This window comes from Haliotis asinina, chromosome 4, assembly GCF_037392515.1.
Source record: "Haliotis asinina isolate JCU_RB_2024 chromosome 4, JCU_Hal_asi_v2, whole genome shotgun sequence".
Classification (NCBI taxonomy): Eukaryota; Metazoa; Mollusca; class Gastropoda; order Lepetellida; family Haliotidae; genus Haliotis; species Haliotis asinina.
In genome coordinates, this window is record NC_090283.1 from 26,159,371 (window position 1) to 26,173,433 (window position 14,063).

Here is a 14,063-nt window from a genome sequence, read left to right on the forward strand (position 1 = left end):
CAAAATATATACCGTATATTTCCATAGACAAGCTGATCTCATACACCCACTCCCAAACTTGACTACTAAAATCAGCATGAAAACGGTGTTTCATACATAAGCTGACCCCCAGTGATGGGGTCCTAATTGTGGGCAAATCAGATCTCAGACAACTGTCTTAGATATTAAACGTAAGTATGTTATTAAGGGTGATTACAAATCATTCTCACAAACATCAATGTGTAAATCAGGTTTTGTTAACCCCTTCTGACCCACTGACAGCCATAACCTAGACATGAGAGCAATATATAAAGATTACCTTTGTCAGGAAATAATGTGCTACACGTTGTATCTGGATATCACTCACAATATGCAGATAGATAATCACAGCTGAACAGTTAATCATCGATTGTAATCACTAACCCAACCATGAAACTCATGAGGACAATAATGAAACAACTGTTTACAAAAATGATTGAGAAAAAGAAATTTTTCTAAAAATATTTGCTTTCTCAATGATGTAGTCATCAATTCAGATGTTTCAATCATAAGTGTTTTAAAACAATCACAATCAAGATCTTTACCAAAGTAAAGAAAGAATTTTATATGACATATTATTGGCAGGTAAGTTTCCATCACTGCGTAGTCAGATCACTGATAAATGGTTCATACACTTGTTAAGATCACAGCTGAGAGTGGTCTCCCTTGTTGGTCACAACCAAATTGACATTTATCAGTGATAGTGACCATAAGAACTTAAATTTAGTCACTGATTAAGATTGGAAACTAAATAACAATTAAAATTACTTGACTTGGTAAAAGATCACCTTTCTCCAGTGCATGCAACAAATGCAAGTAACAGACCCTGTTTATTTATACTAAAAATATTAGTTTCCTTGATGATTGCGTTTAGCAATATTTCAGCAATATCAAGGCAGGGACCACCAGAAAAGTGCTTCACACATTGTACCCATGTGCGGAATCGAACCTGGGTCTTCGGCGTGACAAGCAAATGCTTCAACCACTAGGCTACACTGCTGCCCCTTTAACAAAGTAATGAAAGAATTCTGACAGTCCAGTGCTATGATCATATACTGGATTTGTGTTGGTACTCCAGAAGAATGTTAATCTTACAGGCGCAGACACAGTCTAGTGGTTAGACAATCGCTCAACACACCTAAGACCTGGGTTTGATTCCACACATGGGTTCATGGTGAAACCTATTTCTGGTGTACCCCACCATGATTTTTCAGAAATATTGCTCAATGTGGTGTAAAAACTAAAGTCAGTCTCTCACTATTGTCAGTATTTTTTGTGTTTTAAAACTGGCAGGACAAAAAGTTCATATTTAAGACAATCTTGATACGTTTTTTCTAAAAAATAAGTTGGTGTGTCAAAAGTTGTAATTTTGCAAATGTTTGAATATTCGCAACATAAGCAGAGAATTGTCTGTGGTGACAAGCCTCAGGGGTTAAAAAATCACATCGCCCGATCCCCAGGACAAATCAGTTTTCATTTCAGACAATCGAATAATGGTATCTTACTTGTCCATGGGCTACTAAATTTCAGCTTACAGTTTCAAACTGCAAATAAATTTTTTATAGCATTTCATATCTGCTAAAAAAAGTACCCATTAAATTTCACAATAACAAAGTAGAGTTATCTTTCTTTGCTATTTATGACCACTAAAATAGCTACTACAGTCCAGTAAACATCAACATCAGTTGATTTATTCTTTCATAATTACATCATCATGTCATTATATCATAAAAATCAGGGCAAGTGGAAACTTAGTCAGGACAAGTTACTTCCTTAAAGTCACCTGCTCTGTGGCAAGTGGCAAACATTTTGAACCACTGACTTTGACCATTTGCCATCTGGGTTTTCAAATAGACACAGGCATGATGCCCTCAGAAGGGACTGCTAATTATGGTTGATAATGGTAACAAGAAAATCTGCAGTCCTTACCTGTGTCATCTGCTCCTCTGTGGTCAGCAGCTTGGCAAGGGGTAAGCAGCATTTCGGTAACGTTTCAATAAGCGTTGGTCGACAATTTGTTAAAAACGGTTTCATAAACCTGAAAATACATGCAATGGTTGTAATAAATGTTATCAAAAGGTTCCCTACTTAACAACTTCAAATGAACTATAAAATCTTTTTTGAGTAAACATTTTCAAATTATTTGTCATTTTCTCAGTGCCCTTTTTTCTCAGTGCCCTTGAATTCATTGATACAGTTTTTTTTAAGGAAAATGTACATTCTTAAATGAAAAAAAACTACAATTCTTCTAAATCATTATTCTTCTTAAACATCTATCTTGGGTCATACTGGCTCGATCTCAGTTGCAAACGTATTTTCTTCATCCCTTTTTGAAACTGTTTGTTGTTTTACTCAGTATTCAGTAACTCAGCGAGTCTGACCATCCGATCCTATTACTCGCCTATTGCGACAAACATGGTTTGCTGAAGACCAAATCTTCCCTGGATCTCCAAGGGTCTGAGGTAAATCTGATAACATACTTACACCATATCAAAGTTATACCACTTGGCAACTAGCCAAGCTTTCCCTTTTGTCCTCGGTACCTCCACAGGGTCTCCTGGCTCCTATACAACGAATCACAAAGGTTACATCTCACGTGGTGAAAGAATTCAGTCGCAGGTGACACACGCAGATGTATCATAACAGCATATATTAGTCAATCTTAAACATAGCTAGCAGTCATTCCTTACAACTTAGACATATAAATGACTTTAGAAAATAGTTTTTATATATCTTGTACTTGCTTTCTTAAATCAAACAAAAATTCAAATTCCAGGTATTAATTAATGTCTTATTATATTAGTTTACAATTTGCACAAAATATAAAATTTAGTTTTCAGACGTAGCAGATAGGTAGCATTATGGGAAGGTATGTTTCTGAATCTGGAGCTGAATGTTTATTAATAGCTGACACTATTACCCATGTGGGAGGTGAGAGTGGTCTCCCTTGGAGGTGACACCCAAACTTACATTTATCAGAGATAGTGACTATCAGAACTATATCTTAGTCACTGATTAAATGGAAAATTAATAACTATTAAAATCACTTGATTTGGAAAAACATTATCTTGTTCCAATGCTTGTAATATATTATGCAGGTTACAGAACACTGTCTATTCAGGAATGCAACAATTCTCACACTTCTGTTCACAAGCAATTAAGGCAATATGTCCAATCTGCTCTGCATGATATTTTCAGGTTTACTGCAGAACCTATCATATTTCATACATTGTAAATGTAAGACAGGGTAAAGCAGTTCTATTCCGGTTGGACATGGACTTTTCTTCAAAAACAAAAATTCAAGAAACACTAAAACATTTTGTTCCAATTTTTGCAAAAACATGATTATAATGTACAGCAGATGTACTATAATATAACAGGTTGTTGGAAGAATGAAAAAGCACCTCCTGTTATTAGAAATAAAAAATTCCAGGTCCCTCCGGAGTGTCCATAATGAGATTAAGATACAGATATATGAAGAAAACTTCATCATGTGTTACACAGGCTCATTTTAAAACATTCACATGCCAAAGACCGAGATTTGTCACCCAGTCCTTGGTCCACAGGGGTAATTATACAGATCTGTACTGAATTCCCAAAATGTCCAACACTTCAATTTCTTAAGTCCACTGGCCAATAACAGTGTATGAAATAAGGCCCATCCGACTGTGCAAGGCGGGCTAGATTTCTGATGGGCGGTTTAAATTTACAGCTAGCCAACCAAATAGTGCGGTAAAAATTCTAGATAACATTATCAATTCATCCGAGTAAAGTCACCATATCTTAAAATCTTCTTGTTACATTTGACACTAGTACTGGATTGTCTGGTCTGGTTAAATCCAGTTCGGGCTGGTTACATTTGAAGATACCAGCCCTGATGATGGTGTGGGTTTTTTATCTTACTTCATACACTGTCAATCACTTAATTAGTAGAACTGATACTTAAAAACATCAGGAACTACCAATGAAGAAAACCTATCATATAACATGTGTAAATAAAATCATTTCTTCACCTACCAAACACACACCTGTCACTGTTGTATTGTCTGACACAAAGTTGTTGATAGAGTGGTCTTACAATAGTGACAAAATTACAGTGAAGTCTCGCTAATCCAGACAGTTGCATTTCTCAGTCAATTCATCCAGATTGCAAATCGACCAGAGTACTCAATTAATCGCTTATAAAACAATGAATAGCACGCACAAGGACAAATTACAGTCATAGCAAAAAGTCTTTCATGGTTGTTTGTATTTGTTTGAATTCATCAAATCAACAATTTCACCGAGTGACACCTCATCAACGATTGTCTCACAATATGTCACCAGACTTTCTCGGCATTTCATGTAGAATGTCTTGAAAGTCTGAATTATACCTCTCTTGTCATCCACGCCTTTGTATTGTGCCGATATCACATAGACTTCTGTTGGAAACTTTTAATGACTAATTAAAACAACAACCCTTAAATGACATTTCTCAAATGTTAACAAGAGATAGAGATCACCTTGTCAACTGCATGTTATAGAGTTGTTCCCACTGATTGAGGCCAGTAAAGTAAACATCACCAGGAGGTGTTGTTACAATTCGTGAGCACGACTTCCAGTGTCCACACTGTGAAGCAATTTACTGTTCATTTTACTGATTTGTTACAGCTACTTGGCATCCGGTTCCTGAAACCTATTTCCAGACTATCAAGGCAAATTCAATAGGCATACATTGGTAAAACAAGCTGAAATCTTCCAGAAGATGAGACATCCAGATTAGTGGGGTCTGGGCTAACGGGGCTTCACTGTAATTCATTGTCAAAAGCATTTCCCAGTTTTCCAGACAGCTTCTACCCCTGTGTGCCAAGGATGGACGTCTAGCAAATCCCTGACTTTCTAAATCCATTATGCAACGGATATTATTGCTGGACTACAGCACTGCTTCCGCAGGATTAACTACAAAAGACTATTACATCCACAATAACAACCACTACATTGGTGTATTCGTGTAATCTGCTTTCATTTCAGGAACATGGTTTTCAATTAGTAACATGGTTTTCAATTAATAACGTCTTCAACATTGGTAACACAAATGCATAAGAATTCTTAAATTTTTTATGTAAGGACTAAAAATTCAGGTGCTGTGTTTCTTAACATTGCACTCATTTTGTGTATGTTCCTGAACTTCTAAACCAATTGCCCAAATACACCAAACCAACAGATCCACTACATTGCATGTCAACACCAGCGTCCACGTAGGAAGACAAGTTAGAGACGAGATCAGACGCAACTGTACAGCTCAATTTTCTCATTGCGTTTGCACAATTTCTCCTATAATGGAATTTTAAAAAATCACACTTCAGAAAAATATGTCTCGAGTCCATGGACCAACATTCCGATTTTAAAATGATGAAGTAATCACATTTACACACAAGTGACATGGCTGCATGTTCCAGTCATGTATATTTTGGATATTTTTTAGCTTTGAGTTGTTTAGCTAAAAACATTACATTGCGGAGTATAATGGGTCCAAGATTTTTATCAAAGCCAATAAGAGATCTGATACATTGCGTGAATGGCATAACAGATAAAATGAAACAGATTATAATTCCCATTCAACTCCAATGTGTCAGACATGAAAATGAAAGTCGAGCTGTCAGTGCCCTGTTAGTAGTGAAAATGGGAATGATGATGATGATGATGATGATGATGATGATGATGAAGAATAATGTACTGATATACAATTTTCAATCAAGAATATATCAGAATATATCATTTTTGCAGGATATATAGCCAGAAACTGATAATCATGAACGACAAAATATAAGCCTGACAACAAAAAGCCTGATGCCGAGTTTGACATAAAAGCTGAAATGACAGTAAATTGTCCCACAACAATGAGAACAAATACTCATCATTCCTTCTTAACCTTAAGAACGTCATTGGCGAAACATGTTTTAACCACATTTGTTTTTGAATCAAGTCTCTCAAAATTAACCTTTCTCTGCCATTAGATCATAAAATGTTGATAAATAAACCCAACATTCTTTCATGTATCACTTTAAGAATTTCAATTCTTCAAAATTCTGCCTGAAGAGCTTTTGTATTGAGTAAAATTTCAATGTAAATGCTTCAATTCTTGGAACGTATAGTAAAAAATCTTGCATATTCTTGGACAAGAAAACCTAGTCTTTCATATTATGGGATGTTAAAACCAGAAGTCTTTCAAATTTGTGAACAATTCCTAAAACCTTTCACACCTATTTAACCCAGATTTTGCAATATTCTTAAACAAGTTTCCCAGAACATTTCATATTCTGGAATGATTCAACAAACAGTTTTTAACTTTCTTCAAATGATTCAACCAATGGTCTTTCATATTCTTGAATGTTTCAACTTAAAGTTACTGAGCTCTAGACTAATTCAACATCAGTTTTCAGAACTGCTTTGCTGATAAAAAATACCCAAACTTGTAATGCCTTGAATGATAACAAACACCCTGATAAAAGTAATCATTCACCATTGTCTACGATGGTCCCAAACTCCACATAATCGATAAAACAAACCAAAAAACTTACCGACTCCGAAGACTCAGTATGCAATAAAACTCACAAAATACCACTACCACCCAACAACTCACACAGAATAAATAACATCCATCTACAGTCAACGTCTAATCTTGAAAAGACAAAGCCCCAAGAGAGAAAGGTGATACCTCCAAAATGAAAGTCAAATAAGGACTGCATGGAAATAAATAAATTTGACTACACTGAAATCAAAGCAAAACAACAGAACAAACATTGTGCTTTACAAAATGAGACCAGGAAAAATGCTACAAACTGAAATGCATGGAGGCAGATGCCAGTAAGATTAGAGTGTCATTCGGTTCACGTGTACCTGTTCTAAAAGGGGGGAGCCAGCAAGGGACTGGCCTTCTTCAGCTTCAAACTGAAACACAGCAAGGTTTGTGTCAGTCGACCTACGGCACAACATGTGGCTTTCATCGCTAGCACAGTTAATGTGTGGCACTTCTCGCACTGTCAGTGTGTCGCAGCTTACAAAAACAGCACTCTCGGTATGTGATCCTTATCCAAACACAACATGCAGAATGTGTCTCCTAAATCAAGCACTCACAATGTGTCCACCAAACCCAGCTCTCTCCATGTAAGGCCATCTCCAAAACCCATCTCTCTCAAGGTAAGGCCATCTCTCAAACCCAGATGTCTCCATCTAAGGCCATCTCTCAAAGTCATCTCTCTCAATGTAAGGCAATCTCTCAAATCCAGCTCTCTCCATGTAAAGCAATCTCTCAAATCCAGCTCTCTCAAAGTAAGGCCATCTCTCAAACACAGATCTCTCATTAGGTAAGGCCAACTCCAAAACCAATCTCTCTCCATGTAAGCCCATCTCTCAAACCAAGCTCTCTCCATGTAAGGCCATCTCTCAAACCCATCTCTCTCCATGTAAGACAATCTCTCAAACCCAGATCTTTCAATGTAAGCCCATCTCTCAAACCAAGCTCTCTACATGTAAGGCCATCTCTCAAACCCAGATCTCTCAATGTAAAGCCATCTCTCAAACCAAGCTCTCTCCATGTAAAGCAATATCTCAAACCAAGCTCTCTCAAGGTAAGGCCATCTCTCAAACCCAGATCTCTCAATGTAAAGCCATCTCTCAAACCAAGCTCTCTCCATGTAAAGCAATATCTCAAACCAAGCTCTCTCAAGGTAAGGCCATCTCTCAAACCCATCTCTCTCTATGTAAGTCCATCTCTCAAACACAGCTCTCTCTATGTAAGACCATCTCTAAAAGCCAGATCTCTCAATGTAAGACCATTTCTCAAGCCCAGCTCTCTCAATGTAAACCCATCTCCCAAACCCAGTTCTCTCAATGTAAGGCCATCCCTGAAATCAAGCTTTGACAATGTATGGCCGCAATGATACGAAATGTTTAATTGAACATTGTACTCCAAATATGAAATGTTTTGAGGCATACATTCCATGGTATCTTCTCTAAATGTAAGTAATATTAACAGAAAAGCACTATTTACTACTAGAGGAGTTCTTCATGCTTCGGAATTCCCTGTGTTTTCCACAGGATTGTGAAACAAGTCCATCCATGTTTACGTCATTTCAAGAATACCATAATCTGTATTCAAGGCATGTGTTTTCCAGGCATCACAACCAACATCACAGAATTGCTTCCCACAGACCTAGAAATCTGTGGAAGTAGGCTTGGATTCGGACATGATCCTTTGTTTGAAACCAGATCGATGAACCCCAATACAAGCCTGTGGAGGGAGCATTGGGTGATGAAGGCACTCCCAAGTGTTTCTGGTCAGTAATGTTGACACAGGACAATCAGAATGAGCGAATTTATTTCTACATCACTTTTAGCAATATTCCATCAATATCATAACATGGCACACCAGAAATGGGCTTCACACATTGTACCTACGAGGGAAATTGAACATGGGTCTTTGGCATGATGGGCAAAAGATCAAGCAGGTTACTCAATATCCCCCCCAAAGCAACTGACAACATCACACAGAAGTGCCACTGTTTCATTAAGAGTGCTAGGATGATCTGATTATGAACCGCATGCAAAAATGCAACAATCTTCATTGTTCGGGAGATAATACTATGACAGACGTGTGTTCCTTCCCTCTTTGTTTACAGACTTTTGCCCAAAAGAATACCAATAGTAAAAGGAATTGCAAAGTATTGATGAAGTAATGTGTTACATCTTTGATGTGCCAAACAAACTCATGAAAAAAAAAATAAACAAAAATACAATAATGAGAAAAGTGTGTGGCATCGATATCATCATCTCCCTGGTACTAAAACATACAACAACCCAGGTAACTCGAGGTGAAGGTCAAAGGAACCCATATAGGTCATGACATGGTTCACCAGGTCAAAGTCAAAGAAAACTGTATGGGGACCAGAGGAATCGATAATGTCACACATGGAAGTATGATAAAAGTCATCAAAGTTCAAGGACACTCCAAACTGTGAAGTCAAAGAAAACTGTACAGGGACCAGAGGAATGGATAATGTCACACATGGAAACATGAAAAAAGTCATCAAAGGTCAAGAATTCTCCAAATTGTGAAGCAAATTGTCTCGATGGTCTTGTATTCTGTAGTGACAGTTTTACTTTGCTAAGAAACACATGATGTGCCTATTAAAGACAAAGCACTGTTCCAAGATTAAACATGGACAAAGCTAGGTCACTAGGTGAGGTCAAGCTGAGGCCAATGTGAGGTCAAGGTCAATGATGACCTCAAAATGGGAATTAACAGAATAAAGCATAAGAGGACTTGCTGACTGAATGAGCTGAGCAGTGCAGGATGGTTCAAAGTGAAATGAAGCATGAAAAACAAAATACATTACCATTCTGACAAACCCTGGTTAGTACCCTATCACATACAAAGACAAACATTTCCACCTGCAGTAGACAATGTGATGTGGGAGTGAAGTGTAGAATTAACAATCACAAAAAATAACTTAAAATCAATCATAACCAAAAAAGAGGAGTTAATCATTTTAAAACACCAGCAATTAAAACATGTAACAAAACAGAAAATGGATGTGGAAATAGAAAGTGGGTGAGAAACAGATATATGTGAAGTGAAAGAGGTCACAAAATATGAAACAAAGTTTCAAAATTCTTAATGAGTCATGATGGATGATGTGTGATTAAACTTCCAACAAGAAGTGGTCGGAGAGTTATCTCCCTTGTGGCATTTCATCAATTGTGTATATACACTTACACATGTTCAGTAATTTGATGAATACTTCTTATTTGTAAACATACTGAACACAAGTGAACAACATTGGTATAAAAGAAGTATTTCACCATCAAATTGTATAATCCACTAAATTACACTGAACCAAGGGAAATAACTCTCAGAAAAGCTTTCGTGCTAGAAATATCACTCTATCTAAGACACATGAAAACCAAGCAGGGATGCACAGGTTTTGGGGGGAAATAACCAACCGGCCGGTGTGCCGTGGTGACATGGGGCATGGGAGGCTGGTCATCAGAGGGACTGTTCATTGTGCTGTATTGACGCTGGCTCTGCATAGCCTAGACACACAGACAGAGACAGGGAGTAACCATTGCATTGTTTCTGCATTATGTCAAGGCCAGCTTGACAAATTGTATTCATGTTATGAATAAAAGTTGAAGTCATTTGGAATTAATACATTTCATTTCTCAGACAACTTCATAATCATTTTTATCATTCTCCATGACAACATACAGGCATGAAAAATGATAGCCAGAGACGTATTTTATATTTAGCAAGAGATGTAAAACATACATTGTTTTTAAAGTTACAGAAATTACAAAAATTACGAAAATTTCTTCTTACAGCGTATATTTAAGTAATATTTAAGTGAATTCAAGCAAATTTACAGACAGAAAACTTCTGAACAAGAAACAAAGTTGAATCATCTTAATGTAAAATTACATCAGAATAATATTGCAGCACCTGTGATAAAACTCAAAGGAAAATGAAAAGCAATAAACAAAAGCATAAAGTCATACAGAAAAATACCAATACATGTCAAAAATAATTAGTCTGTTAGTCATGTCAAGCATATAGTTATATAGCATACTAGCAATATATTTAAAACATCAAAGTAAGTAAGAGTATGCAACTTCAAAATGTTAGTGCAGACAAACACTTTATGGTTTTCATTTACGGAGTGATGTTTTAGGATTGCTTCAGCAATATTCCAGCCAACAGAAATGGGGTTTCAGACACTGCAGCCATTAGAAGAATTGAAACTGAGTGTTTGGCCGAACAAGCTGAGACTCTCAACACTGGGGTACCCCCACTGTTGTAACACAGCATAAGATTATGATACATACACCTCACCTCGCAGACCTTTTGTTTAATTAAGAAAGACTTTCTCCACCCATTATCTCAAATAATTACATACCATTTCAAATGAAAGTGCAATATAAAGAAAAAGACTAGGACTATATCTCTTCAATATACGAAGAAGACAGAAAATTGGTGGAAAATACTTTAGAGTGAGTGAGTGTCGCCTTTAATGGCAAGCATGGGTTGCTGAAGGTCTATTCTACCCCGAACCTTCACAGGTCAAAAACTTTAGAAGATATCTACTCGATATACAAAGCACATTCTTGTGATTAATGAAAAATGGGGGCTGATATGTCTTCAGGTTAGAGAGTTAGTGCATCAGTTATATGAGTGTGTACTGTACAGTAAGTAAAGTAAGTACTTACACTCCTCACTGCATTGGAGGGAGGCATCTGTTGCATTTCCATTTCTTCATCCACACCCACCCTGGAGAAAAGGTCAAGGTCACATAAATAAAGGTAACACTGTTAATGCAGTCACAATATATCAACATCTATCCATGTCACTGAAGTCAAGGTCACATAAAATACAGAGGTAATATTGTTTTTGCGGTCAAGATGAAATCAAATTTGTAGGTCACATTATCATAGAGGTCAAGGTTACATCACATTATGAATGATTATCAGGTCATTGCAATAGCAAATAAAGGGTCATTGTGACATGAGGTTCTCAGCTAAAAAGTCACATCATGGTGGAATATCACATAACTGGGACCCCTAAAACCAATATTGAGATCAACACAGTAAACAAGGACTTGCTGGCAGGCTCGGTGAGTGAGTGAGTGAGTGAGTGAGGTTTTATGTGGCCTTTAGCAATATTAAACCAATAGTATAACGGGGACACCACAAATGAGCTTCAAACAATGTACCCATATTGGGATTCGAACCCAGGTATTCAGCGCGACAAGGCTATCCTATCATCCCACTATCAGGTTCACTAAAAAGCCCTCGATACTCGTTAATATTTCAATCCCCTGTTTGATATTTTCTAATAACAACATGCACACTGAAATCCACACAACACATGTAAGCCATATAACATGATCGACATCATGACCCTGGACAAACCAAGCTGCCTGTCAGGCACTAGACAGTTAATAGTCATATGACTCATCCCACCCAGTACCCATTTTCTGCTGGGTGAACTGAGAAAGTTTTGAGATCTCACCTTATTTTGAGCCACTGCAGCATTGGAGTAGTGAGGCCTCCACACAGGATTACAGTTGCCAGGACGATGATCATTGTCGCTGACACAATGTACTGCCGTGGCACTGTTGACGTATTACGTATAGCCAGGGCAAAGGCGATGGCGCCTCGTAAACCTGCAGACAGATATAAATTACATGGGATTTGGAAACAGAAAACTATTACTCACACAGTGTTTTGAAAGGGTGAACTGGACTGAAAGACCCTTGTAAATTCTGTTTTCACTCAGGCACAGCAATACAGAAGTTACAATGGTCTTACAGCCCCATACATCCTCGATATCTCCAGGGTATACGTTCCGATAAGTCTCCACTATACCCTGGATGCATCTACAGCTCAGACCGAAAATTTTATTACCTCCCTTTGCTGGCTCCGCATTCTCACAGTAGCCAATCGGCTAAGCAGTCGTTACACCTGAACTTGCCAGTGTCAACAAAGACAGTGGTCACATCTGCAAAGATTTGTTTGCAATGCGACTCAGATTTGGGGGAATCATACAGACACATTAATTGGCCCGACAATTTAAAAAAAAGTATATGCAAGAACTCCTTCTGCGTCTTTCAGAGAACCTCTTCATAGTTCGTGTTGCCAAGTTAATCGGTTAGATAATTTAAAAAGCGGAAGTTAGTTGTGATTGGTTCGTTCAATTTCCAGGCGTATACTCCTGATTCAATAAAAGGCCAGCCTACATTTATCGGGCTTAGCTGTAGATGCATCCAGGGTATAGTGGCGACTTACTGGAACATATACCCCGGAGATATCGAGGAGTTCCAAAAAACCTTGCAAAACACTATGACAAATATATCACCTTTAAGATCTCTTTACTGCATTTATCTTTAAAAAACAACATCCAGCCTTTGACAGAATGAGATGAAAAATTTTCACTGTGATTTTCTCTAAGTGATGACTTTTTTTGTTTTTTATGACGAAAACAATCAAATTTGAGGTTTAGTTAAAGAATACACAAACATTTCATGTTTATCATATTTTTATTTACACAAACAAATAGGAAATTATGACAATAATTTTAAATCTCAGTTTAGACTAATAATTGTAGGCGACAAAACTAAAATTTTGAAGCTATCAGCTCTTCAGCAGCCAAATTCCATCTAAAAATCAAGGCCATTTGTACAACCAGTGTAGAGTGTCACGTGACAGATTTCACCGGCAAATCCACCTTCACAACTTTGTACGCTTTGGCTACGGACCAATCAGAATTTTAAAAATTTATCTTAAGGGTAATAGGTTTCTATACCACTTGTATCTTTGAAGCAGACATATTCATAAATACCACTTGTATTGCTGAGGCAGATATATCAGAGTTCTGAAAGCAGGTGTAGTTTGTATGTAAGGCTAAGTACTTACCTGAAAACATCATCATGTGCTGGAAGTTCCAGCCGATCTTGTTGGTTCTCCCCAGGTTCAGCAAGAAGGACAATGGGTAGATATTCAAAAGTCTACCAATGATTATAGCAAGCTGGTGGATTGCTAAGGAAACATCTGATCATGTCTTCAGTCTCCACCCACACGACAGCCTTCTACCTCCAAAGCCCTTAGCCTTCAATCTTAAAAGTCTTCAAACTCGACCAACAGCACAGCCTTCAACCTTCACCCCAGCCTTTAACCTCCACCCACCATCCACAACATAGCCTTCAACCTTGTAACACCACAAATACAACAGGAAAAGGATACAAATGAAGCAAATATGAATCCAGCATCCCAACGAATCCTGCTCTCTTGAAACGTGAAGATGGACACTCCGATGTACAGGAACACAAAGTTCTCTGACAAGAAGTTTGTCAGCTCAAACAACTGTGGACGAAAAACACATCATGAGCCAACCTGGAGGAATTTTCCTTTGGTATTTGAATTAGGAAACATCTACATCTTCAACGTTACATCTCAGGGTTATGACGGGGACTTTCATATTTCAATTAAAACACTACATCATAAGGTAATAT

At 37.5% G+C, this 14,063-nt stretch overlaps 1 protein-coding gene across 7 annotated transcripts in view; it reads right to left on the reverse strand.

Moving 5' to 3' along the window:
• LOC137281424 (sodium/hydrogen exchanger 9-like) overlaps positions 1-14,063 on the reverse strand; it is a 49,959-nt gene that overhangs the window by 22,334 nt on the left and 13,562 nt on the right. For 5 of the 7 annotated variants that reach the window (XM_067812639.1, XM_067812641.1, XM_067812642.1 and 2 more), the window contains exons 10-16: positions 13,795-13,914; positions 13,468-13,579; positions 12,065-12,218; positions 11,263-11,323; positions 10,003-10,092; positions 2,503-2,582; positions 1,948-2,056 (exon numbers count right to left, since the gene is read on the reverse strand). In XM_067812639.1, coding sequence (XP_067668740.1) covers positions 1,948-2,056; positions 2,503-2,582; positions 10,003-10,092; positions 11,263-11,323; positions 12,065-12,218; positions 13,468-13,579; positions 13,795-13,914 — 726 coding nt within the window. Of the gene's footprint in view, positions 1-1,947; positions 2,057-2,502; positions 2,583-6,897; positions 6,949-10,002; positions 10,093-11,262; positions 11,324-12,064; positions 12,219-13,467; positions 13,580-13,794; positions 13,915-14,063 lie in introns of all 7 variants that reach the window. The other 2 variants (XM_067812640.1, XM_067812644.1) reach the window with 2 other exon arrangements.